Source organism: Oncorhynchus mykiss, chromosome 1, assembly GCF_057628025.1.
Source record: "Oncorhynchus mykiss isolate SJ-2025 chromosome 1, ASM5762802v1, whole genome shotgun sequence".
NCBI lineage: Eukaryota > Metazoa > Chordata > Actinopteri > Salmoniformes > Salmonidae > Oncorhynchus > Oncorhynchus mykiss.
Window position 1 is genome coordinate 78,951,201 of NC_143022.1, and position 27,993 is coordinate 78,979,193.

At 42.4% G+C, this 27,993-nt stretch overlaps 1 protein-coding gene across 7 annotated transcripts; it reads left to right on the top strand.

Annotated features, from left to right (window-relative positions):
- The first annotated feature begins 10 nt into the window (after positions 1 to 10).
- Positions 11 to 27,993, top strand: LOC110529516 (wings apart-like protein homolog). Of its 7 annotated transcripts, none has more exons than XM_090241081.1 (20): positions 11 to 483; positions 1,260 to 1,645; positions 2,304 to 3,024; positions 4,582 to 4,886; positions 5,874 to 5,995; positions 12,315 to 12,437; positions 12,741 to 12,905; positions 13,543 to 13,679; positions 16,497 to 16,608; positions 16,861 to 17,094; positions 17,175 to 17,286; positions 17,676 to 17,773; positions 17,951 to 18,027; positions 18,175 to 18,347; positions 18,551 to 18,666; positions 18,948 to 19,370; positions 21,129 to 21,342; positions 21,448 to 21,536; positions 25,842 to 25,937; positions 26,040 to 27,993. In XM_090241081.1, exons 2-20 carry the CDS (start codon positions 1,282 to 1,284, stop codon positions 26,103 to 26,105), a joined length of 3,747 nt encoding a protein of 1,248 aa, XP_090097207.1. In that variant the 5' UTR covers positions 11 to 483; positions 1,260 to 1,281; the 3' UTR covers positions 26,106 to 27,993. The 7 variants fall into 7 exon arrangements, 4 of the variants coding, with proteins under 4 accessions (XP_090097207.1, XP_021467439.1, XP_090097208.1 ...); XM_021611764.3 differs by having other exon boundaries at positions 12,315 to 12,410; XM_090241082.1 differs by having other exon boundaries at positions 208 to 1,170.

Consider the following 27,993-nt stretch of genomic DNA (forward strand, 5'->3'; position numbering starts at 1 on the left):
TGGGGGCAGTATACTTCTGCAGAACTATGCAGAAATGTATTCGCACACCCTCTCTTTGCGCTCCATCGAAAACACTTTTCTTTAAGTTTTTATCCAATCACACACACGTTTACTGACACAACTCGTCAAAGTCGCTTGGGCACTACAAAACATTATATTCGATGATTGGTCAACGGCTATCTTGTGGAGAAGTGACGCAATTTTCTTGGCCACATCCGAAGTCAGAGGGAGGGTAAATTTTAATGGCAGTCACTGGCGCTGTAAAATAAATTAAGTCCGGAATCTGGGAAGAATTCATGACAATTTCGGTTATCAATGTAGCTCTTTAAACGCGTTTTTTTCCTGGTACATCTGCGTCGTATTTGTAAACGGTAGCAATCGTTGTTTCACGAAGTTAAGGCTTGTTTTGTGCGATTACAGTACGCCGGAGTCAGACTAGGCCCAGCCGGGTGCAGAAGAAGCGGTCCCACTGAGTTGAGAGAGGTGTGTTTTCGGTGTTTTAAAGCGCATTTCGGACCATATCTTGTTTTAACATGTAACTAGGTACCTAATTTTGAGAGATGCATTTCGACACCTTTTTGTTACAGATAATAACATCTTTACGTTGCATTTGCTGGCTAGCAAACGTTAACGCGTTAGACATGTAAACATAGCTAGCTACAGTTAGCAGTAACGTTAGCTAACTACTATACATGGCTAATGCTGGTTCTTAGCAGATGTCCGGCCTTTTTCTTACATTGGCCCAGTCAGCGGTGTCATGAGTTGAGCGTTACTAGTTGGCCAGTGAGCTGGCTACGCAACATCGCGCCTATGTTTAATTTCAATGTGTAACTAGTTAGCTGGTTAACTAGCTGTTAACGTTACTAGTGCTGAAAATATCATAGATTGAGATCAGTGTTGAAAGGAAACGTTAGCTAACTAGAGCTGGATAGCTATCTAGCCGAATAAACTAACATTGATTGAGCTTAGTCGGCTAGTTAGATGCTGTAGGTAGCTACTGTGGTTTTAGTGAATCCATCATTGCAATGACCCCCATCACACCTAATTTATTAGAAACGTAATCTCGAACCTCAGCTGCAGAGCTAAAGCTGATAGCTAGTCGTTTGATTTAATCAGCTACTACATTATAAACTGTATTCAGGGAAAAACAACATCCAATCTATTTTGCAGGTAGGCCTTCACACCACCCACCAGCTTTGCATGAGATAAATATTGTTCTAGTTAACTAAATTTATTGTTTTCTCGTGTTACACCCACAGAGAATATGTAACATACATCAACATGACATCCAGATTTGGTAAAACCTACAGCCGTAAGGGAGGGGAGGCCAACTCCAAATTTGATGAGGTCTTCTCCAACAAGAAGGCCACACTGAGCACCAAATGGGGAGAAACCACTTACAAGGCCAAGCTGGGCTCCAAGCGGCCCCTTCAAAAGCCTGAGGTAGTCAAGTTACTCAAGAGGCCCCGCATTGAGGATGACGACAGCTCAGAGGATCCTTTTGGTTTTGACAGCGACGATGAGTCCAATCCTGTCACCTCCCACAGTGTGCCCCAGTCTGAACCAGCTGAAGGTGAGGCCAGTAATACGCCACCTGCTACAACCACAGTCCCAGTGGATAACAGTAGGAACAGCACAGCTACAGGTAAGAACTGGATGCAAGAAAACTGACTTAATGTTGGCTTTAAACATGTTGGACATGTTTTCATGGAAGGAGGCACTCAAAAGTCTAGCTTGAGCCTGTGTCTGTCTTAAAGTGCTCGTGTTTTGCAGCACCAACCACCTTCAGTAGAGCTGATGTGTGCGCTGTGTGTCTGGTGGGAACATGTTTCCACAGGTGCTTGTAGAATACTTGTATGTCTACAGTAGCTAAAGAACACCATGCATGTCTCTTGTATTTCATTTTTTGTTGTTGCATTTTTTATTATGTAAGGACAACTGCTTCACATGATCCTTGTGATATTGCTTATGATGAGAGCGGTGGTGTGTGGATATTTCTGGAGCAGATAAAGTGAAGGGCTCCCTTGTGAGCTTGTTACACTCTGCTGGCAGCTTCTGTGTCAGCTTATCTCGTCTTTGTCTCTCCCTGATAGCTCTCTAAAGAGAGATCAGGCTTTACTGTAACACTATCGTCTCAGCAGGTCTGTACCCATTTCATTTAGAATAACTGATTTAGAAATTATACAAACCAAACAACCGTGTTGAACAAAGTCTGAAACTGTATTTCACAATATAATGCTTGTGTAGAATGTAATAATGCTTCCTTCTGTTAACTTGCTTTTTCATCTGCTTTGTGCTCACAGGCAAGCAAACATTGTCTAATGAGGGTGCAGAAAAGAGTAGCCAGTCCTTGTACAGAAGTAAATCGGACAGTAACCAGAAGCCTATTGCTCAGTCCTCTGTTACAAAGACTGTGCCCAAGGACCCCTATGTGGAATGGAGCTTAATAGGGACCCAGAGGTCTTCTACCTCCTCCACTAGTATGGACCCTCTCCAGGAAAAAGACTCAGCTGAGGCACCAGGGTTTAGCGGAGACTCACAGTTCTCTTCTTCCCAGGATGGGCTCTCAGCTGGGATGAAAAGTGCTCAACAGGAGGCCCTGGCCGAGCCTGTTGTTGACAACCTTCCCCCCTCCCCGTTCCTCCTCAGGCCCTGCAACACTAGGAAATACATCCGTCCCAAACCCAACAAGGCCTCTGACGTTCCAGATGCTTCTGCTGCTTGCGACGTCAAACTGCCTGTAGCCGCCAGCGTTCCGGCTGCACTGAAGTCCAACAGTGTGTCCGCTGCCAGCGGTAGCGGCGGTGCTAATGCTAGCACGACGGTGGCCAAACCTGCTGGCAGGGGTCGGGTACGGGACTACACGGTGATGCATCCATCCTGCCTGTCGGTGTGTAACGTCACCATCCAGGACTCCATAGAGCGCAGCATGGACGAGCTCATCACCAGCACACCCCCTACTGACCTGGGGGAGGTGGGACGGCTGAGGAAGAAGGCAGACGTACTTCCAGCCAAACCCAACAGGTAAACGACTCCACGGGCTGTGGTCCAGACAGTACACTCTAACTCCTCCCTCCCACTGGTCCTTCATGACATGCTTGGTACTACTTGCTTGATATTGTACATGATATGGATATGTACACTACCGTTCAAAAGTTTAGGGTCACTTAGAAATGTCCATATTTTTGAAAGAAAATAATTAGATTTTTTTCTCCATTAATATAACATCAAATTGATCAGAAATACAGTGTAGACATTGTTAATGTTGTAAATGACTATTGTAACTGGAAACGGCAGATTTCTTTAAAAAAAAAAAATGGAATACTACGTAGGCATAGAGGCCCATTATCAGCAACCATCACTCCTGTGTTCCAATGGCATGTTGTGTTAGCTAATCTAAGTTTAGCATTTTGAAAGGCTAATTGATCATTAGAAAACCCTTTTGCAATTATGTTAGCATAGCTGAAAACTGTTGTGCTGATTTAAAGAAGCAATAAAACTGGCCTTCTTTAGACTAGTTGAGTATCTGGAGCATCAGCATTTGCAGGTTTGATTACAGGCTCAAAATGACCAGAAACAAAGAACTTTCTTCTGAAACTCGTCAGTCTATTCTTGTTCTGAGAAATGAAGGCTATTCCATGCGAGAAATTTGCCAAGAAACTAAAGATCTCGTACAACGCTGTGTACTACTCCCTTCACAGACCAGCGCAAACTGGCTCTAACAAGAATAGGAGGAATGGGACGCCCTGGTGCACAACTGGGCAAGAGGACAAGTACATTTGCATGTCTAGTTTGAGAAACATGCACCTCGCAAGTCCTCAACTTGCAGCTTCATTAAATAGTGCCCGCAAAACACCAGTCTCAACGTCAACCGTGAAGAGGCCACTCCAGGATGTTGGCCTTCTAAGCAGAGTTCCTCTGTTCAGTGTTTGTTATTTTTCCCATCTTAATCTTTTATTGGGCAGTCTGAGATGTGGCTTTTTCTTTGCAACTCTGCCTAGAAGGCCAGCATCCCGGAGTCGCCTTCTTTAAATTGGCACAACAGCCTTCAGCTGTGCTAAAATAATTGCAAAAGGGTTTTCTAATGATTAATTAGCCTTTCAAAATGATAAACTTGGATTAGCAAACACAACATGCCATTGGAACACAGGAGTGATGGTTGCTGATAATGGGCCTCTGTACGCCTATGTAGATATTCCATTAAAAATCAGCCGTTTCAGGCTACAATAGTCATTTACAACATTAACAATGTCTACACTGTATTACTGATCAATTTGATGTTATTCTTTTCTTTCAAGAACCAGGGCATTTAAGTGACCCCAAACTTTTGAACGGTGGTATACATTTACCGTTGAGCACGTAATGTCTTTTATACCCACTTACTTTAGTTTGCCCCTATAATTGTTTTCTATATGTGGTTTACCAAATTGTTCTACTACATTGAGACTTACGTGATTCTGTTCTCTCAATTTAAGCACCTCTTTTGTTTTTAGAAGACATTTGAATCCTTCGACTATGTTTTCGTGTGTTCCATGTCAGCTGCTGATTTGAAATTAAATGATTCTCCTCTTGTAACATCAGGTTCCGCACCACCCAGAGTAAATCCAAGAAGGAGACCAAGCTGGAATTTTTCGGCTTTGAGGACAAGGGTGACCAGGAGGGGGAGGATGGTGCGGACCCCACGGCCGGCGGCAGCAGCTACAAGATCAAGTACTTTGGCTTTGACGACCTCAGCGAGAGCGACAGTGACGAAGAGGATGGCACCCATGTCAAAGTGAAGAGGAAGGCCAAGAAGGCTGCAGCAGTGGCGGTAGCAGCCATGGCTGTTAGTGTGGATAGCCCTCAGCCCAGCGACTCTCAGGACAGCCAGAGCAGCAGCAATACAGGTGAGATAGATATATATATATATATATACTGTTGATGTTTATTTGTCTATAGGTAAAAAGGCTTTAGCTGTATGAAAAACAGGTGAGAGAGACTGTCATACTGTCAAAATATCAAATATTTGTTGCATGCTTCATAAACAACAGGTGTAGACCAACAGTGAAATGCTTACTTACGACCCTTCCCAACGCAAAGAGAAAAAAATGATAACACAAGGAATAGATGCATAATGAGTAATGTTAACTTGGCTATATACACAGGGTACCAGTACAGAGACTATGTGCAGGGGTACTAGGTAGATATGTACATATAACTAGGGAAAAGTGACTAGGAAACAGGATAGATAATAAACAGTAGCAGCAGCATATGTGATGAGTTAAAAGTTTGTGCAATGCAGATAGGTCAATGCAGATAGTTAACCTGGACTAATCATTTAGCAGGCTTGTGGGTAGAAGATGTTCAGGGTCCTGTTGGTTCCAAACTTGTTGCATTGGCCCCACCTGCTGTGCGGTAGCAGAGAGCGCAGTCTATAACTTTGGTGGCTGGAGTCTTTGACAATGTTTAGGGCCTTCCTCTGACACCGCCTGGGTATAGAGGTCCTGGATGACAGGGAGCTCGGCCCCATTGATGTACTGGGCCATATGCACTACCCTCTAGCGCCTTGCTGTCAGATGCCAATTAGTTACCATACCAAGTGGTGATGCAGCAAGTCAAGATGCTATCAATGGTGCAGCTTTAGAACCTCTTGAGTATCTGAGTGCCCATGCCAAATCTTTTCAGCTTCCTGAGGGTGAAGAGGCATTATTGTGCCCTCTTCACGACTGTTGTTGTTTGTGTGTGTGTGTGTGTGTGTGAACAATGATAGTTTGTTAGGCTCATGCTTTACTTACTGTCAGTTTGCCTTCACCATGTAACTGGATTTCTATTGTAGATGTATTTCTATCATGTTGATTCCACTGTTAACCTCATTGTGCTGCTCCCCCACTCAGATATTCTGGAGTTTTCTGATGACTCTAACCTTGGTGGGTCTGAAGAGCAGAAGGGTCGTTCAGGAAAACAAGGGGACACAACCAAGGAAATTGGCAGGAAGATCTTCAGTGGACCAAAAAAGGTGACTGAGGAGGGATGCACATTTCTGTCCGTTTTGCTGCCAGCTAACCTAACCTCGTTAACTGGTCAACAAACAGTTCCGTTTCTTCCTGACAGTAAAATTAGGCGACCCACAGAAAATAGCCTACTATGCATGCATACAAGGAACGGACAATAGCAAGCCTATCGTCTTAGTCAAAAGGCTATAGCCTATTATTGAACATGCAACTCTTGAAATGAAACCGCTAATAAAACGGCATTAAATATTTGCCAAAATGCAATTAGCTGGAAAACACAGTTCTAAACAGTGCAGCTAATGCGAGCGTTAAACTTAGGAAGATGGAGAATCTAATAGCAACCACTCGGATGGGTTGCTAATATGACTAGGATGGTGCTTCTGGACTAACGAAAGAAAGTTGATATGAAAACCAATAGAACAGGAGAGAAATTATGTCTTTATTAAAATAATAATAATGGCCTCCACATTTCTCTAGTTGGATTTCGCTAGGCTACTTTGAAGCAAGGTAAGAAAGACATGCCTCATTATTTGAAGTAAAATTAACTATTTAGGTTTCCAACAATTATACCGCCTCAAGCTCAAGTTGCAAAGTGGTGGGTGACTCGCTGATAGTCTGCCTACTGTTGATTATAGCCTATGCACTCGAATGAGAGGTGCGCCTGAATTACGTTGAGAAATAAATATAGCTATTTTTAATCGTGGCCATCTGTTTTAAACACTATTGCATTTAGAATTGTTGGTATTGGCACATTGCGCAATAACTGGTGCTTATAAAATGTTTTACTCCTGTGGCAGCTTTTTAAGGAGGTGCTGTCTGACAGGTGCTGTGCCGTTCCTCTCCTCAAACTAGGCTCTATATGCTGTGCGCGTGTGACAACTAAGATACTTAGCGACTAATGAAAATACATATGCACCAATTTAATACACATCATTATGCAAATTAACCTATAGACCGATAACCTGTCAAATGCATCTTCGGCGGCTAATCGATTTAACGGTTAACCATTCACATCCCTATGAGGAAGTTACGAAGTCTGATGTTTCTGTGTGTGGATTGTATATGTGTGTGTGAGATTGTGTATGGAAGGAGTTTTGTTTGTGTGTGTAGCTGTGCTCATGAGGTAACACTGATACGAGCAATAATTGCTGTCACTATGGGGACGATATGTTCAATATGTTTCAAGCACTCAAGGGTGAGTGAGCAGCCAGAGAACATTCTCTTTTGAAGGGGTAATTGTGCTGGAATCAATGACGGGATCACGTCTGCTTTGCTTCACTGGATATATAAAAGCGTTTTTTTTGCCAGGCAGATGAATGGGACGGGCCTAATTACATGACTCTTCAGAAACGTCACAAGAACCTCTCTCCTCCACTCAAACATTTTACCAAATCAAGCGGAAAGTCGCACCATTTTCATAATTGACATGCCTAGATTGACCATGAAAATGAGTGATTAAGCCAGTTAAGAGGACCAACAGATTTGTTTTAATTCCAATAATAAGTAGTAACTGCACCAGCCACAGTAATACAGTCATACAGCAACAGTTGAACAACAGTCAATTCAGCAACAGTTCCTCAACAGTACTCTGCACTGTAAGAATTTCACTGTACTGTTTACACCTGCTGTATCTATCCAGTGCATGTTAAATCAAATGTTATTTGTTGTATGCGTCGAATGACAGGTGTAGACCTTACAGTGAAATGCCTACTTACAAGTCCTTAACCAACACTGCAGTTTTAAGAAAAAATGCAGAAAAGAAGAAACAGTTACAAATAATTTAAAGAGCAACAGTAAAATAACAATAGCGAGGCTATATACAAGGGGTACAGGTACATCAATGTGCGGGGACACCGGTTAGTCGAGGTAATATGTACACTACTGTTCAAAAGTCTGGGGTCACTTCGAAATGTCCTTGTTTTTGAAAGAAAAGCACTTATTTTTTTGGTCCATTTTAAAATAACATCAAATTGATCAGATAGTGGAGACATGATATTATTTTTTAAATATATTTACATAGGTGTACAGAGGCCCATTATCAGCAACCATCACTCCTGTGTTCCAATGGTATGTTTTGTCAGATAATCCAAGTTTATAATTTTAAAAGGCTAGTTGATAATTTGAAAAGCCTTTTGCAATTATGTTAGCACAGCTGAAAACTGTTCTGCTGATTTAAAGAAGCAATAAAACTGGCCTTTAGACTAGTTGAGTATCTGGAGCATCAGCATTTGCTGGTTTGATTACAGGCTCAAAATGACCAAAAACAAAGAACTTTCTTCTGAAACTCGTCAGTCTATTCTTGTTCTGAGAAATGAAGGCTATTCTATGCGAGAAACTGCCAAGAAACTAAAGATCTGGTACTACTCCCTTCACAGAACAGAGCAAACTGGCTCTCACCAGAATAGAAAGAGGAGTGGGAGGCCCCGGTGCACAACTGAGAAAGAGGACAAGTATATTAGTGTCTAGTTTGAGAAACAGACCGCCCTCAAAACATCTGTCTCAACGTCAACAGTGAAGAGGCTACTCCGGGATGCTGGCCTTCTAGGCAGAGTTCCTCTGTCCAGTGTATGTGTTCTTTTGCCTATCTTAGTCTTTTATTTTTGTTGGCCAGTCTGAGATGGCTTTTTCTTGCAACTCTGCCTAGAAGGCCAGCATCCCGGAGTCGCCTCTTCACTGTTGACTTTGAGACTGGTGTTTTGCGGGTACTATTTAATGAAGTTTCCAGTTGAGGACTTGTGAGGCGTCTGTTTCTTAAACTAGATACTCTAATCAAGCCATTCATTTGATGTTCTGTAGTTTTGGGCTGAACTCAGACACAGACCTCAATCCCTCTATACCTCTCCCCCTCTGCGGGAGTGAGAGAGATCTCTGTAGAACTGTGATCCACAGTAACTTGATCCTTACAGGCCAGTCATAACAGCAGTGTGATGGCGATTGCATCGTCTGTGTACTTATTGGGGCCTATCCGTTCTCTCCAGAAATGTTCGATCGGGTTCAAGTCCAGGCTCTGACTGGGCCACTCAAGGACATTCAGAGACTTGTCCCCAAAGCCACTCCTGCGTTGTCTTTGCTATGTGCTTGGAGTCGTTGTCCTGTTGGAAGGAGAACCTTTGCCCAATTGTGAGGTCCTGAGTGCTATGGAGCAGGTTTTCATTAAGGATCTCTCTATACTTTGCGGCGTTCATCTTTCCCGCAATCCTGATTAGTCTGCCAGTCTCTGCCACTGAAAAACATGCCCACAGCATGATGCTGCCACTACCTTGCTTCGCCATAGGGATGGTGCCAGGTCTCCTCCAGACGTGACACTTGGCATTCAGGCCAAATAGTTCCTTCTTGGTTTCATCAGACCAGAGAATCTTGTTTCTCATGGTCTGAGAGTCTTTAGGTGCCTTCGGCAAACTCCAAGCAGGCTGACGTGCATTTTACTGAGGAGTGGCTTCCGCCTGGCCACTCTACCATAAAGGCTTGATTGGTGGAGTGCTGCAGAGGTTGTCCTTCTGGAATGTTCTCTCATCCCCACAGAGGAACTCTGAAGCTCTGTCAGAGGGACATCTCGTTCTTGGTCACCTCCTTGAAGGTCACCTCCAAGGCCCCCCTGATTGCTCAGTTTGGTCGGGCGGCCAGCTGTAGGCAGAGTCTTGGTGGTTCCAACCTTCTTCCATTTAAGAATGATGGAGGTCACTGTTCTTGGGAACCTTCAATGCTTCCGTCATTTTCTGGTTCCCTAACCCAGATCTGTGCCTCGACACAATCCTGTCTCGGAGCTCTACGGACAATTCCTTCAACCTTATGGCTTGGTTTTTGCTCTGACTTGCACTGTCAACTGTGGGACCTTATATAGACAGATGTGTGCCTTTCCAAATCATGTCCAATTAATTGAATTTACCACAGGTTTGTCATTATGGGGTATTGTTTGTAGATTGCTGAGGATTTAAAAAAATATATATAGATACTTCTTTCTTTATATTAATTAATTATTAAGGCTGTAACGTAACAAAGTGAAAAGTCAAGGGGTCTGAGTAATTTACCAAGACATTAGTTATTCTATCTATTAGGTAATACATTCTTTCCGCTGCCATTTGTCACATGATCTATTTCACAGACGACAAATTATCCACCCATATCTAGCGTATTTTGTTTTGTCGACATTTGAAAGGTTTACAGACATTTGCTCTTTCCATCAGCTCCATCATAATTTTTTTTGGTCTGACATACTTTACTCACATACTTGTTTTGATGGAACATGCAAAAATATAAACCGCTCATTGTAGCTCTGCCACAAAAATGGAAAAGGCAATTACTCAAAAGAGAGGAATTAATTAGGCTGTCTGCCGCCAATCAAAAACCACGCATGGCTTAAAATTACTAGTGTGAATCATAAAATATATCAGTTTCACTTCAGGTTGAGAGGTTTGACAACATACAGCTTAAAATTCAAGACAGATTTCATGTCACAATATGAACTGATACAAAACATTTGACGCATCAATCCATTATTTTCAATTTAAACTAAAATTCCCGCTACACACAAATAATGTGCAATGTATGGGGCATTGAACAGTCAGCTCTGTGAAAAGACTGCAATGAAGAAACAGAATCAATAGATCATCTCTTTTTGTACTGTCTTTCGGTGGCTCGCATTTGCAGTCAGGTCTAGCAGTGGTTGTTAATGTCTGTGCTCAGGAGAACCTACAAACAGTACTGTTAGATCTGAAAAACCACAGTCTATTCATGGAAAATATGATTATACTCTTAGGTAAAATATTTATTTGTTGGGCAATATCTGTAGACATGGTACAAATAGTGTTTCAAGACCCTTGTGACATCACAGTAAAACAAGATGTAGCACAATTGTGATAGTGGGAAAGATGGATTAGTCTGTGGACATGAGGGATTGGTTGATTTGCCGATTCACTTGGAGTCCAGAACATATAGGAGTACTTTATACTGCATGTTCAAAACATTATGAACACCTGCTCTTTCCATGACATACTGATCAGGTGCAACTCAATATTAGGAGGGTTCTTAATATTTTATAGTGTGTGTGATATATATCACACACCAAAAGTTTGGATGCGTACTCATTCAAGGATTTTTCTTTATTTGGACTATTTTCTAGAATAATAATGAATACATAAACTATGAAACATATTTTGATTTGTTACTACATGATTCCATGTGTTATTCCATAGTTGTGATGTCTTCACTATTATTTTACAATGTAGAAAATTGTACAAATAAAGAAACCCTTGAATGAGTAGGTGTGTCCAAAATGTGTTGACTGGTACTGTTTCCACCAGGTCCTCCAACCATGGGTGGGTGGTGAGGGCAAGGGAAGGTGGTGGTGAGGGCAAGGGAAGGTGGTGGTGAGGGCAAGGAGGGGAAACGGAATCAGGAAATGATGCAAGTAATGTTTTTTCGATACCAATCGGTCTGCTGGTTTCATAGCAAAAAAAAATCCCACATGGTTTGTGTTAATCACAACACCTCTCAATATAGGCAAGTCATATTCAGGACATGCACTAGACCAGGGTTTCCCAAACTTGGCCCTGGGGCCCACCTGGGTCCATGTTTTTTATTTGCTTGAGCACTACAAAGCTAATTCAAAGAATCACAGCTTGATAATGAGTTGGTTATTTGAATCAGCTGTGTAGTGCTAGGGCAAAACCCAAAACGTGCACCAAGCGGGGACCCAGGACCGAGTTTGCTAAACCCTGCACTAGACGACTTCAGAAATGGATAGTTTTCCATTAGAATGCAGTGTCTGAACATACCCATTTCCTAGGTAGACCTATTCGGTATCATTAAAACATAAAGCATGTCTGATGTTTGTATTCCTTCCATCACAAACTCACCACTTTTATAGCAGATCTAATGGTTTTTTTCTCCAAATGGATAGAATTTGTATTAAAGTGAGCTTCCTGAGTCGTGGAGATGATAGGATAATAGTATAAGATGAACTTAAATGTCCCCAAGGTGCGATTTAGGGGACTAATCTATTTATTTCGGAAGGCGGTTTTGGTCAAAGTGAAAAGAAGTGACCGTTTTTGTCCAAGAGTCTTCAGAGAGCCACGTAGCGTCATAAGTCTAGACGTTATGAAGTTGTTTATTATACAATTCTCCACTATTAGCTCCTATGGTATTGTGATGAGACTAATAATAAGTCAGATTTATCTAGTAACTACTGTTCCCAAAACTGAGGAAGTCTAGGTTTGTTTTGCTAGTTCATCATGAATCCTTTCTACTACTACTACTGAAAGCTGTACTGTAATCATTCCCAGTGCTACTGTACTTACCATGTACCTGTGGTTGTGTGTTGTGCAGTCCCCTGCTAAAGCTGTGTACAATGCTCGCCACTGGAACCAGCCTGAGCCTGAGGAGATTCCCCTGCCACCACTTGCCTGCGCGCACACTGCTCCGGTGAGAACTACTCTAGGACACTGCCAGGTCTCTGCCTTACACTGGTCACACACAGATTCGCACACCATGTATTGAATTTGCGATCTCTAGTAAGCCGATAACATTGCGTTGTCTAACAATGCGTTGTCCTAGAAATAATGCATTGCCCAAATAGCAGCCTCACCTACTTGAGATTTCAGAGGGGGAAATTTAAATCAATATTAGCTGTGTTCTGCTTAGTCAAGACTGAAAATGTCCCAATAGGAGACATTTTAGATTGTCCAAGGGCACCTGGAACTAGATTTAGTTTGTCTCGTCTAACTTTGCTTTTTGATTTATTCCCCTCTCCAGGCCAGCATATCGAGTGGAAGTAGCAAGGACACCAATTCTCACAAAGACGACGGTCTGTTCAAAGCGCCTCCCCCACCGCCCAAAGTCATCAAGTCTGTGACCATCCCCACTCAGCCTTACCAGGACATCGTCACAGCTCTCAAATGCAGGAAGGAACACAAGGAGGTGAGCCAGGCATGCTGGGTGACACGTCACTCCCTCGACAGTCGGCATGATTTTTGCACTGTTAACATCACCCGACCACTTATCTGCCATTTTCACAATTTGCGTTTGCGTGCTTGTATGGAATATTTTTTTCTCTCCTGCAGGCCACTCTGTCGTTATTCATTCCAAACACAGTTTAGACTGTTGATGTCCATTTAGAGCGCCGTGTAAAGCTTGTCTTTAATTTAAAACACAGTATGGGCAGGAGGGTTCCTGAGGAGCATGCTGTTTCATTAAGGCCTAGCCACAACTAGCAGATTTGTGCTCTTGACCAGACAGTTGGTTGCTCATCCCCCTTACCAAGAGGAACTGAACCAAATCGATCTTGTTGGGCAGTGTCTTCGCCTTAGAAAACCTCTGGTGGCCTGTGTACACACACATAGTTATTGATAAGGGAGTATTATCCCAGTCAGCTAATGGAACTAATCGAGTGGAGCCGCTTTGCATGCTGTGAAAATGTTATCTTTTTCTTTCTTTGGACAGACACATGCACACAGAGACTTGCATTATATAACAATTTTAAATCATGGTTATTTTGCTCAATGTTCAGTGCCATTTTCTTGTGTAAATGTCAGTCATTATCTCTTCCCCCTTGTAGCTGTACACGGTTGTGCATAATGTGAAGCACTTCAACGATGTGGTAGAGTTTGGTGAAAACCAGGAGTTCACTGATGACTTTGAGTACCTGGAGACAGGCCTGAAGAGCAGCCAGCCACTCAACACACGATGCCTTAGGTAAGAGAAACCCACTCAACATTGTCCACCTTGGCAAAAAGAGCTCTTATTTAACATTTCCATATTCTCACACACACACACACACACAGAGAGTGCCTTCGGAAAGAATTCCGACCCCTTGACTTTTTCCAAATGTTATTGTGTTACAGCCTTATTCTAAAATGCATTGAGGAATTTTCTTCATTTAGTCTGCACAATATCCCGTAATGACAAAATGAAAACAGGTTTTTAGAATTTTTTGCAAATGTATTAAAAATAAAAAGCAGTATTCAGTTCCTCAGACCCTATGCTAAGAGACTTGAAATTGAGCTCCGGTGCATCCTGTTTCCAATGATCATCCTTGATGTTTATACAACTTTTATTGGAGTCTACCTGTAGTAAATTCAATTGATTGGACATGATTTGGAAAGGCACCTGTCAATATAAGGTCCCACAGTTGACAGTGCATGTCAGAGCTAAAACCAATCCATGAGGTTGAAGGAATCCAAGACAGGATTTTGTCGAGGCACAGACCTGGGGAAGGTTACCAAAACATTTCTGCAGCAATTAAGATCTCCAAGAACATCATGGCCTCCATTCTTAAATGGAAGAAGTTCGGAAGACTAACTAGAGCTGGCTGCCCAGCCAAACTGCGCAATAGCGGGAGAAGGGTCTTGGTAAGGGAGGTGAACCCGAACCCAACAAACCTAAGCACACAGCCAAGACGATGCAGGAGGGGTTTCAGGACAAGTGTATGAATGTACTTCAGTGGCCCAGACTTAAACCTGATCGAACATCTCTGGAGCTACCTGAACATAGCTGTGCTGCATCGCTCCCCATCCAACCTGACCGATCTGTAGAGCAGAATGGCAGATATTTCCCAAATACAGGCATGCCAAGCTTGTGGCGTCATACCCAAGAAGAATCGAGGCTGTAGTCGCTGCCAAAGGTACTTCAACAAAGTCCTGACTAAAGTGTCTGAATACTTATGTAAATGTGAAGTCAGAAGTTTACATACACTTAGTTTGGAGTCATTAACTCGTTTTTCAACCACTCCACAAATTTCTTGTTAACAAACTATACTTTTAGCAAGTCGCTTAGGACATCTACTTTGTGCATGACACAAGTAATTTTTCCAACAATTGTTTACAGACAGATTTATTTCACTTATAATTCACTATATCACAATTCCAGTGGGTCAGAAGATTACATACACTAAGTTGACTGTGCCTTTTTAAAAATGTCATGTCTTTAGAAGCTTCTGATAGGCTAATTGACATCTGAGTCAATTGGAGGTGTACTTTTAAATGCATTTCAAGGCCTAGCTTTCAAACTCAGCACCTCTTTGCTTGACATCATGGGGAAATTAAAAGAAATCAGCCAAGACTTCAGAAAAACAAATTATAGACCTCCAAGTCTAGTTTATCCTTGGGAGCAATTTCCAAACGCCTGAAGGTACAACGTTCATCTGTACAAACAATAGCAAGTATAAACACCATGGGACCACGCAGCCGCCATACCGCTCAGGAGGAGATGCGTTCTGTCTCCTGGAGATGAATGTACTTTTGTGCGAAAAGTGCAAATCAATCCAAGAACAACAGCAAAGGACCTTGTGAAGATGCTGGAGGAAACGGGTACAAAAGTATCTATATCCACAGTAAAACGAGTCCTATATCGACACAACCTGAAAAGCCGCTCAGCAAGGAAGAAGCCACTGCTCCAAAACCGCCAATAAAAAGCCAGACTACGTTTTGCAACTGCACATGGGGACAAAGATCGTACTCTTTGGAGAAATGTCCTCTGGTCTAATGAAACAAAAATATAACTTTTTGGCCATAATGACCATTGTTATGTTTGAAGGATAAAGGGGTAGGCTTGCAATTCGAAGAACACCATCGCAACTGTGAAACACGCAGGTGGCAGCATAATGTTGTGGGTGTGCTTTGCTGCAGGAGGGACTGGTGCACTTAACAAAATAGATGGCATCATGAGGAGGAAAAATATATGTATCTCAAGACATCCACCAGGAAGTGAAAGCTTGGTCTCAAATGTGTCTTCCAAATAGACAATGACCCCAAGCATACTTCCAAAGTTGTGGCAAAATGGCTGAAGGACAACACAGTCACAACGTATTTTAATGGCCATCACAAAGCCCTGACCTCAATCCTATAGAAAAGTCCTGGGCAGAACTGAAATAGCGTGTGCGAGCAAGGAGGCCTACAAACCTGATTCGGTTACACCAGCTCTGTCAGGAGGAATGGGCCAAAATTCACCCAAGTTATTGTGGGAAGCTTGTGTACTAAATGAGTTTATGTAAACTTCTGACCCACTGGGAATGTGATGAAAGAAATAAAAAAGCTGAAATATATCCTTCTCTCTACTATTATTCTGCCATTTCACATTCTTAAAATAAAGTGGTGATCCTAACTGACGTAAGACAGGGACTTTTTACTAGGATTAAATGTCAGGAATTGTGAAACATTTAAACTCAGTTTATGTAAACTTCCGAATTCAACTGTATATGTGATTATATATTTTTAAACCAGTTTTTGCTTTGTCATTATGGCATATTGTGTGTAGATTGAGAGGGGGGGGGGGGGGTGTGACTGTAATACATTTTAGAATAAGGCTGTAATGTAACAAAATGTGGAAAAGGTCAAGTGGTCTGAATACTTTCCGAAGGCACTGAGTGCTCAATCCAAGAGGACAACATGGAGCGATTATTTATATATATTTAAGCATCTTTCATTATTTTTACTTGTCCACTTAATCCTTTTATGTGCTCTTCTCCTCTGAACTTCTTTCAACACTCTCCCCCTCTCTTGCGCCTCTCTCTAGTATAATCAGTTTAGCCGCAAGGTGTGCAATGCCCAGTTTCCGGATGCACCTACGGGCCAGAGGGAAGGTGGCTCAGGTCTTCAAGATGTTGAATGATGCCCCGCTGCATCCGGTAGGAATCTGACGTCTACAACCAAAATTGACTCAAACTGTAGTAACTGACCCAAACTAATGGTAACAAAACCAGTGTGTTTCAATAAATCTACCTCAGCTTATTTGTGGCGATGACCTATTTGTCCTGTAGACACTTCACATTTTGCTATTGAACCTGAATTTGAATAAACAAGGACAATATTTAAGATCTTCCCCTGCAACCAAATGCTTTTGAACTGATGGTTGCCGTTCTCCCTTCACTCTTCTCCAGAACCTGGCCCTGTGTACTGCCTCTCTGATGTACATCCTAAGCAGAGACAGGTTAAACATGGACCTGGACCGGGCCAGTCTGGAGCTGATGATCAGACTGTTGGAGCTGGAGCACGACCACTCGGGCCACCACCAGGACCAGCTCACTGCCAAGGAGATGACCAAGGTCAAGGAGAAGATCCGCAAGCTATGTGAGACAGTTCACAACAAGCACCTGGACTTGGAGAACATCACGGTACGCGGGGTTAATCACAATAATGTCTTTGTATTGATGATGGTGAGTTGGATTTCTATAGCGCTTTGTTTGTTTTGCAGTCGTGTCACCTGGCCATGGAGACCCTGTTGTCTCTGACCTCGAAGAGGGCCGGGGACTGGTTCAAAGAGGAGCTGCGCTTACTGGGAGGCCTGGACCACATTGTAGATAAAGGTGTGTGTTGTAACAGTTTTGACTTGAGGTTATTTTTTGTTAAGGCTGCCAGGTAGGTTATGAAATGTTTGATTTGTCCTTTTTACTTTGAGTTGGTCTCATCTGGCAGTCAAGTCTACAGCAATACAAAGGACTCACGTAAAAGTCAGTACTGGGAAATACACTTTTCATAAACTGTTAAACATTGAAATGACTGCAACTATTTGAATATTTTGCATTTGTTGTATTATAAAACATTAATGATCCAATAAATACAAGTCACTACTTATTATTTATTATTATTATTATTATGTTCACTTAAGATGCAACTTATGAGACTTCCTATCTAGGACATCTTACTTTGTTAGAACATAGTCATTGGCATACATGTGAATTATTGTCTTCTGCAGTGAAAGAATGTGTTCAGAACCTGAGCCAAGAGGAAGACAAGGAGAAGCTGGTGTCATCGCTATGGGGGGCAGAGAGGTGTCTAAGAGTACTGGACAGTGTAAGTACAACATCAAGGAGTGTTGGCAGGCTCAGAGGTTTGAAATCCATTCATTGAATACAAGAGGGGAAAGTACATTGACTCTGCACTCTCCGCCTCATCTGACCAGCTTTGATTTGACAATTGAAAAGGCATTTCAACATCAGTCTAGTGTGTCTTTCTGTCTTTCCATTGCAGGTGACTGTCCAGAACCCAGAGAACCAGGGCTACCTGATCGCTTACAAGGACTCTCAGCTCATAGTGTCCTCTGCCAGGTGAGACTGAAACGCATGCTAATCTTTTGACACCCACGCTCGCTTACTCCATCGCTCGCTCGCTCCATCTTGCGTTCTCTCTATCGCTCGCGCCATCTCGCTTTCTCTCTCTTGCTTCATTTCTCTCTCTTGCTTCATCTCTCTCAGAGGTTTGCGGTACTGTGAGGACATGATTCAGCGCTACAGCCGGGAGGTGAACAGCTCTCTGTGTTCGTCAGGCACGGCGCTGCCCCACTGCAGCTTCAGCAACGTGGGCAAGGCCGTTGAGGACTGCATGAGGGCAGTCATAGGGGTGCTACTCAATCTCACCCACGACAATGGTAATATCACTGCATCAACATGACCTCTACATCGAGCAACATTGTAGCTAGCGCAATGCGTTCCCAATCCTAGTGCCTTGTTTCTCTGCTCCTCGTCTCTTTTGATCGCATCCCAGCTGTGCTAAAGTCCTCATAACACACCCCAGCTAGCTGCAGGGTGGCGGCAGAGTGGTAACTCTGGACTGTACTGTGTTTTATTTTAGAGTGGGGAAGCACCAAGACTGGAGAGCAGGACCGGCTCATCATCACAGCACTCAACTGTGTCCTACGGGTCCCACGCTACATACCTCAGGAACAACGCTTTGACATCAGAGTCCTGGTGAGAGGCGCTGTGTGTGTTGTAGGCCTTAATGGAAATGATTACACAAATCCAGTTACTTGTACCCATCTTTGAAACATGTGGTTCCTGTGTACCCACTTCATTGAAGTGCCACTTAATGAATGCCTAGGTAGTAATTAAAACCGAAGCTTCAATGTAGTAATTGCAGGTTGTTTGTGCTCAATGTTTTATTATGGGTCTCAATGAAGTGTATGTCCTTAAGCCTTTTTAACAGCATCGCTCCTCTCCTCCTGTCTGTGTGTGTGTGCACGCTGGTACAGGGCTTGGGGCTGCTGATTAACCTGGTGGAGTACAGTGCCAGAAACCGCCACTGTCTGGTGGACATGGAGTTCACCAGTTCAACCAGCCCTGAAGGCATCCAGGGAGAGGCAGGGGGAGAAGAGACCCAGACCCCTGAAGGTATCCAGGGAGAGGCAGGGGGAGAAGAGACCCAGACCCCTGAAGGTATCCAGGGAGAGGCAGGGGGAGAAGAGACCCAGACCCCTGAAGGCATCCAGGGAGAGGCAGGGGGAGAAGAGACCCAGACCCCTGAAGGCATCCAGGGAGAGGCAGGGGGAGAAGAGACCCAGACCCCTGAACAATTCCTAGCCTCCACAGATCCAGCTACAGCAGCCCTTACAGAGGGTGAGGCTGAGAAGAAGACCAAGGGCTGCTCTTCAAGTGCCCTGGCTGCTCTGGTGCAGGTTATTACCACTTCAGAATCATTTTGAAGGGAATTTGTAGCAAGAAGATCGAAAAACACGGGTTATTGAGTTACTCTTGTGCATTTGTCTGCGTCTTCCCTAAGTACATAGAGTAGCCCCCGGCTGAATTCCTTTTTGCCGAATGAGCTCTTTTGGTGTCCTCTGGTACATTCTAATGCCTTGATTCCATTAGAAATACACAGCGACATTATTGACTTTACCTCCCAGATTGGAAAATGTGTCGTGAATTGTCGAAAGGCATTATTTTTACAATTTAAATTACTGAAAAATGTATGAATTACGTGTATTGTTAGTTATTTTGGATATCGTCTAGGCCTATATGATCAGGAATATTTAGTAAAGTGTTTTATCGTTCTGATTTTACTTAGCCTAAATTCATTTCAATAGATCATTAGGTAGGGCCCTATAAAATCTGTTTATTTGTTGCCTGATCTCGTTTAGTTTTGTCCAATTTATTTTTTGGTTTTTCCAGGTTCCCAAATTTCTATATTTTGTCAGGTTTTTGCTCTCAGATCACTTATTTTTTTAATATTTTTTTTTATAGATCATCCAATTTAGTTGGTTTTCTAAGTCCACAACAATGCTTAAGCCACATGAGACCACTTTTGAGGTCTGGGAAAAATCTGAGATGTAGATTTTTGACTGTCAAAATCATCGCTAACGGCTACACAAAGTGGTAGACGCGTGCACACACACGCAGATGGGGGCATTCTCGTTGGCTTTTAGAAAGTTGCAGGAAATGGGATTCACGGATGCATTCTGTTCATGTCGTATGATTATCTCGGGAAAAGAATGCCTTTTCAATACATTTAGTTTATTCGCTACTAAGGTCAATACATTTAGTTTATTCGCTACTAAGGTCAATACATTTAGTTTATTCGCTACTAAGGTCAATACATTTTTGAATGTTGTTGAATTCTGTTTTAATACCTGGATTTCATGAGGGCCCTAATGATCATATTTGGACCAGAATGAGGCTCTCCTCTACCTATTGTTCCTGCAGTGATGATTCACCATCTTCATTGAATGTTTTCATAATTTATCTGCAGATAATCACCAAAAAGCCTAGGCACATCAGGAGCCTGTGCAAAGTAGTGAGCCAAATAAACGTCTCTCTCGCCGACGCGATCGTTAGGCCACACTGACCGACTAGACGAGTCACTCACTTTTAGCATCACTGTCTGGCAAAACCCTTTGGTTTACTTGCCCCAATGCGATAATGTGGTCATAACTACTTTGCATCATTTAATAATGGTAAAGGGATATAGGAGATGGACTTGATTCAGTCAGTTGGACACCTTTTTATAAACTAGTCAACACTTGCTGTTCACTTGTCAAAGCACAGTAAATAGACTGTGAAACACCCTAAAGGAAATAAATGAATGTGCCAGAAAACACTAATTAGGCTGTTGTGGATTTCAACTAATTGTTACCACTGACATGCAGATTCACGAGCATCATGTTCTCTTCCTCTGTAAAGAAATTTGACGGCAACCAACCACAAGCACACACATTGTACTGGGAGGCAGAATGTGTTTTCCTGTCATCGCTTGCTTTGTGACTGACATGAGCCTATCCTATCAATAGATTGCTAGAAAGATTCATATTGTTCATCTTAGTTAATATGAAGTGGAATAAGTAGCCGGCTGAAAATGAGTCTGTAACCGGATGATTAGCCGACGGCCAGAGCTAATGTCTGTCTGGCAGGAGTTTGACTGTCTTTTCCTCCGCCCACAGTTCTTCTTGGAGCGGGAGCGAGCAGCCATATTGGCTGAGGCGCAGACAGATGACCTCATCAGCGAACCTCCCAAGCCCCAGGACCAGAGCGGGGAGTGGCAGGAGACATCGGGCGAGATCCAGTGGGTCGCTGCAGAAACCAACGACGGTGAGAATGACAAGGAAAAGGACACAAAGAAAGACGAGGAAGACGAGGAGCTGGATCTCAACAAAGGTAAAGATGTGGGTCTGTGTAAAATATTTTTTTGTAACGGTTTCCAATAGTATCACTACTCCATGTTGAGTGTTGTTCTCCTTCACCCTCTCTGTGGTGGTGTAGCTCTGCAACATGCTGGGAAGCACATGGAGGACAGCATTGTGGCTTCCTACACAGCTCTGCTCCTGGGTTGTCTGTGTCAGGGCAGTCAGGTAAGCTTCCGGCAAACTAGCGACAACCATGTTCCTCATTCCTCGCACTGGGGGTGCAGGCTTTTGTTCCATCTCAGCACTAACACACCTGATTCAACTAATCAATAAAGGGCTTGATTAAGTTAGCAGGTTTTAAGTACAGATGTAGGATTTTAATTTGAACCAGTTTGCTACAGCAGGAAAATAATCCTGCAGCAACAGGAAATGTGGATTATACTTGGACATTAGGAGTTGATTTGATTTTCCATTACAGAAAATGTCTTGAATTCCAAAGTGGAAATTATAAACTTCAGAAGCCTTTTAAAACCTCAAATAGCCTACAATTTTTTAATTACAGGAATGTTGTCCTGCAACAGGCTGATCAAATTAAGATCCTACATCTGTATAGGCTACTGCAAACCAGTGCCATTCTTCTGTCTTGATGGTAGGTCTCTTAGAGTGGCGTTTTTCTTAGAGCATTTTGCTAATAGTGTTATCTGTGCAGTGCTAGTATTTTCCCCTTGCAAAATATCAGGAAGAGAAATTGAATCTTGACAATGGCAATAATCTTGGACCGACTCTTCTCTGTATACATCAATGATGTCGCTCTTGCTGCTGGTGAGTCTCTGATCCACCTCTACGCAGACGACACCATTCTGTATACTTCTGGCCCTTCTTTGGACACTGTGTTAACAACCCTCCAAGCAAGCTTCAATGCCATACAACTCTCCTTCCGTGGCCTCCAATTGCTCTTAAATACAAGTAAAACTAAATGCATGCTCTTGAACCGATCGCTGCCTGCACCTGCCCGCCTGTCCAACATCACTACTCTGGACGGCTCTGACTTAGAATACGTGGACAACTACAAATACCTAGGTGTCTGGTTAGACTGTAAACTCTCCTTCCAGACCCACATCAAACATCTCCAATCCAAAGTTAAATCTAGAATTGGCTTCCTATTTCGCAACAAAGCATCCTTCACTCATGCTGCCAAACATACCCTTTTAAAACTGACCAACCCACCAATCCTCGACTTCGGTGATGTCATTTACAAAATATAGCCTCCAATACCCTACTAAACAAATTGGATGCAGTCTATCACACTGCCATCCGTTTTGTCACCAAAGCCCCATATACTACCCACCATTGCGACCTGTACACTCTCGTTGGCTGGCCCTCGCTTCATACTCGTCACCAAACCCACTGGCTCCATGTCATCTACAAGACCCTGCTAGGTAAAGTCCCCCCTTATCTCAGCTCGCTGGTCGCCATAGCATCACCCACCTGTAGCACGCGCTCCAGCAGGTATATCTCTCTGGTCACCCCCAAAACCAATTCTTTCTTTGGCCGCCTCTCCTTCCAGTTCTCTGCTGCCAATGACTGGAACAAACTACAACATTCTCAAACTGGAAACACTTATCTCTCTCACTAGCTTTAAGCACCAGCTGTCAGAGAAGCTCACAGATTACTGCACCTGCACATAGCCCACCTATAATTTAGCCCAAACAACTACCTCTTTCCCTACTGTATTTATTTTATTTATTTATTTTGCTCCTTTGCACCTCATTATTTTGATTTCTACTTTGCACATTCTTCCACTGCAAATCTACCATTCCAGTGTTTTACTTGCTATATTGTATTTACTTCGCCACCATGGCCTTTTTTTTTGCCTTTACCTCCCTTCTCACCTCATTTGCTCACATCGTATATAGACTTGTTTCTACTGTATTATTGACTGTATGTTGGTTTTACATGTGTAACTCTGTCGTTGTATGTGTCGAACTGCTTTGCTTTATCTTGGCCAGGTCGCAATTGTAAATGAGAACTTGTTCTCAACTTGCCTACCTGGTTAAATAAAGGTGAAATAAAAAAAGTGTGTTATATATTTATATATTTATATATATATATACATACATACATACATACATACATACATACATACATACATACATACATGCATGCATGCATGCATGCATGCATGCATACAGTGCCATGCGAAAGTATTCGGCCCCCTTGAACTTTGCGACCTTTTGCCACATTTCAGGCTTCAAACATAAAGATATAAAACTATTTTTTTGTGAAGAATCAACAACAAGTGGGACACAATCATGAAGTGGAACGACATTTATTGGATATTTCAAACTTTTTTAACAAATCAAAAACTGAAAAATTGGGCGTGCAAAATTATTCAGCCCCCTTAAGTTAATACTTTGTAGCGCCACCTTTTGCTGCGATTACAGCTGTAAGTCTTATCAGTTTTGCACATCGAGAGACTGAAATTTTTTCCCATTCCTCCTTGCAAAACAGCTCGAGCTCAGTGAGGTTGGATGGAGAGCATTTGTGAACAGCAGTTTTCAGTTCTTTCCACAGATTCTCGATTGGATTCAGGTCTGGACTTTGACTTGGCCATTCTAACACCTGGATATATTTATTTTTGAACCATTCCATTGTAGATTTTGCTTTATGTTTTGGATCATTGTCTTGTTGGAAGACAAATCTCCGTCCCAGTCTCAGGTCTTTTGCAGACTCCATCAGGTTTTCTTCCAGAATGGTCCTGTATTTGGCTCCATCCATCTTCCCATCAATTTTAACCATCTTCCCTGTCCCTGCTGAAGAAAAGCATGCCCAAACCATGATGCTGCCACCACCATGTTTGACAGTGGGGATGGTGTGTTCAGCTGTTTTGCTTTTACGCCAAACATAACGTTTTGCGTTGTTGCCAAAAAGTTCAATTTTGGTTTCATCTGACCAGAGCACCTTCTTCCACATGTTTGGTGTGTCTCCCAGGTGGCTTGTGGCAAACTTTAAACAACACTTTTTATGGATATCTTTAAGAAATGGCTTTCTTCTTGCCACTCTTCCATAAAGGCCAGATTTGCGCAATATACGACTGATTGTTGTCCTATGGACAGAGTCTCCCACCTCAGCTGTAGATCTCTGCAGTTCATCCAGAGTGATCATGGGCCTCTTGGCTGCATCTCTGATCAGTCTTCTCCTTGTATGAGCTGAAAGTTTAGAGGGACGGCCAGGTCTTGGTAGATTTGCAGTGGTCTGATACTCCTTCCATTTCAATATTATCGCTTGCACAGTGCTCCTTGGGATGTTTGGGAAATCTTTTTGTATCCAAATCCGGCTTTAAACTTCTTCACAACAGTATCTCGGACCTGCTTGGTGTGTTCCTTGTTCTTCATGATGCTCTCTGCGCTTTTAACGGACCTCTGAGACTATCACAGTGCAGGTGCATTTATACGTAGACTTGATTACACACAGGTGGATTGTATTTATCCTCATTAGTCATTTAGGTCAACATTGGATCATTCAGAGATCCTCACTGAACTTCTGGAGAGAGTTTGCTGCACTGAAAGTAAAGGGGCTGAATAATTTTGCACGCCCAATTTTTCAGTTTTTGATTTGTTAAAAAAGTTTGAAATATCCAATAAATGTCGTTCCACTTCATGATTGTGTCCCACTTGTTGTTGATTCTTCACAAAAAAATACAGTTTTATATCTTTATGTTTAAAGCCTGAAATGTGGCAAAAGGTCGCAAAGTTCAAAGGGGCCGAATACTTTCGCAAGGCACTATATATATATAATTTTTTTTTTTTTTTTTTTTAACTTACTTACTTACTTATTAACAAGTAAGTGAAAAGTAAAGGCAACTGCAGTGCTCTACTTTGTCCATGGTGAATAGAATAACCCGATCGTGGCCTATGGTGGTCTAAGCCACTGCCTCGAACTCCTATACCACTGCAGCACGCGATAGATTCCGGAACACTTATTCAGCAACTCTCTCTCTTTCCCCTTTACCTCTGTCCTAGCTGATAAACAAATAACAATATGAGAGGAAGCAGAGAAAAGAACCTGATCGCTCATTCCAGTTCATTTGCAGTTCAGTTGCATAAATGCTGCATTAGATTTCACTTGCGAGAGCTTGATTCTGTCCAAGGCTATTAAACTTAACACAATACAATTGCAGAATACATAAAAGCACAAAGGCTATTTTTTGACTATAAACAATTTATATTACTTTTTTTTGTGACTAATATAGGTAACATAAAAGCGTAGTTCAAAGCTTAAGTATCGTTGTAGCCCATCGATAAATGGAAATTCGCGGGAAAGCTAGTAGCCTTCTCCCCTAAACACCTCATCATGAGTCTTTTTCTGCTCAACCTACATCGGTGCAGAGTTGACCAAGATCTGTGCAGATGCACCGAAAGGTGACCTGAAAATAACTTGTCATTGCTTAGTTATTTCAGCTGGTTGCGTATTTTTGTGAGAGGGAAATTTTGCCCCTTAATGTGTATTTGCTTCATTCTCTCTCCTCAGGTTAATGTGACAACTGTGCGAGAAAACCTTCCCAAGGGAGATTTCTCAATAATGACGGAAATGCTGAAGAAGTTCTTAAATTTCATGAACCTTACTGTAAGTAGGTGACGTCTTTTGATAATGAGCTAGCATCTCTTTCTCCTTTTACATACGAGCACAATACAAGCTAACTTACTTTCTCTCTGATCTCTTTTTCAGTGTGCATTTGGCACCACAGGGCATAAGTCCATCTCTCGTGTCATAGACTATCTGGACCACTGTTAGTGAACCCTTCTTTGCACTCTGAGTGCAGATAAGGGGACATCTTTTCAGATCTGGCAACCCAACAAGGGTCCCACCAGATCTGGCAACCTTAGCAAGGTTATGTCAGAAATGGAATCCCCAGCAGGACGGGCTGTACAGAGAATCTACCAGAGATCATCGGTGTCCCAACAGTGTCCCTGGCATTGCTTCAACATGTGTTCTCATTCTGAAGAACAAGACACACACCACACACACAATGGCCTGTGATGGTTGTAGAAAAGGGAATGGAACTGTAGAAAAGGGAAGGGAACTGTAGAAAGCCCCTCTAAATTTCAGTTCTGATTATGCCCATTTGCATAAGCTCGCGGTCAAGTTGAAATCTTCTGGAGTTTTCTTCAATGCTTGTTTAAGTTATTGTCACAAGGTCATGTAATGTAACATCATTCTACATTTAAGAAATCATCAGTTCAGGATGACTGATGTTATTTAAGTATTTGTTTTTAAATAATGGCACTTGAATACTTAAAAAAAAAATGTTTTACTATTTACCCTTCCAAATTTGACTTTACAGTCAAACTGAGTTTTGTGTTTTAAATTTGCAATTGGTTGTTTTTATGATTGTGGTTATGCTGTTTGAGATGCTTCAAGTCTCTACAGTTCCTTACCTTTTACATGTTCCACCTAACACATCACTTGAAGTGGCTGGATATAATAACTGCTGTTTGTACGGTTTTCATTACACTCCCAGAAACCCTGGTAAATCGGACTAACATTAATAATAACCAAACCTCGGCCAACTGGCATAATCCTCATTGAACATTGTTGTTTGCCCATACTGTGGGTGTCAGTGGTGGTTAGTGGCACTTTAAATGAAGAAGACGGTCTCATAGTAATGGTTGGAATGGCCACACGTTTGGTACCATTCCATTCACTCCATCCATTACTACGAGCCGTTCTCCCCTCACCAGCCTCCTCTGGTGGGCATTGTATCTTCCCACTTCAAGTAGCGCTGATCCAGAACCAAGCCCAGGGTTCACCACCTGGTCCTGGACAGCTGCAGGGGGTGCAGGTTGCATCCAGCCCTGCAGTAATTATCAAAAGCCTGCACACCTAGTACCCTGCATTGGTGATCCCTGTCCTAAACCCAACCCCCCCCCCCCCCCCAGGCACCCCCAAGTCTGTGAGCACTGGATAGTAAAATGGTGACAATTCTACCTAGTTTATCGGAGGGAAAAGTGAAGTAACTACCATACTGCTTATACCTATCCTTTCCGATCTGCTTGTGGTGGTAGCCTCTGGACAGGGCTGTAGTGTTTCTTTACTGCCCCTTGTGTCTTAAGTCATCATGTTGGACATGACCTTCCTACTCTGAGCGGTGAACCAGTACCCCTAAACCTCCTTTCAGCTACTCTAACTAGTCCTGTGCTCCAATAAGATACTGATTGAATGACTGCCATACAGATTTCATTTCCCTCTGATTTGTAGAGTTGCAATTGAACAGACATTGTTATCTGCAAGTTGAGTTGCAAATCTAGGATGTATTCATTATGACGATTCTGTTGCAAAATGTTTTTACAAACAAAACAAGGGTTTCTATTGGACAAATTCAGTTAGGTCCGTTCCGTTTTTCTGTTTGCTTCCGTTTGGTTGTTAAACGGTTTCTATAATGAAAGGAATTTCAGAATGTAAACACCTGTAAATAGTGGTTAGTGGATGTTAGAATGCTAGACTACTTTTCTGAAGCTGATATTTTTATTTTCTACAATATTTCTGAGTTGTCATTTTGAAGTAAAAACAAAAAAATACAAAGACCGCTGCAGGACGAAAAAAGTTTGTACCGGTTTTGAGGACATTGTCTTTGATTACATATAAATAATTGTAACTCAAATAAAAAGTTACTTTCAGTACA

Bases quoted from the DNA above. Each gene is read 5' to 3' on its own strand.
- LOC110529516 (XM_090241081.1), top strand. From the start codon at position 1,282: ATGACATCCAGATTTGGTAAAACCTACAGCCGTAAGGGAGGGGAGGCC. The intron at 17,774-17,950 runs GTAAGTACAACA...TTTCCATTGCAG, and splicing joins GTCTAAGAGTACTGGACAGT to GTGACTGTCCAGAACCCAGA. The intron at 25,938-26,039 runs GTAAGTAGGTGA...TCTCTTTTTCAG, and splicing joins TAAATTTCATGAACCTTACT to TGTGCATTTGGCACCACAGG.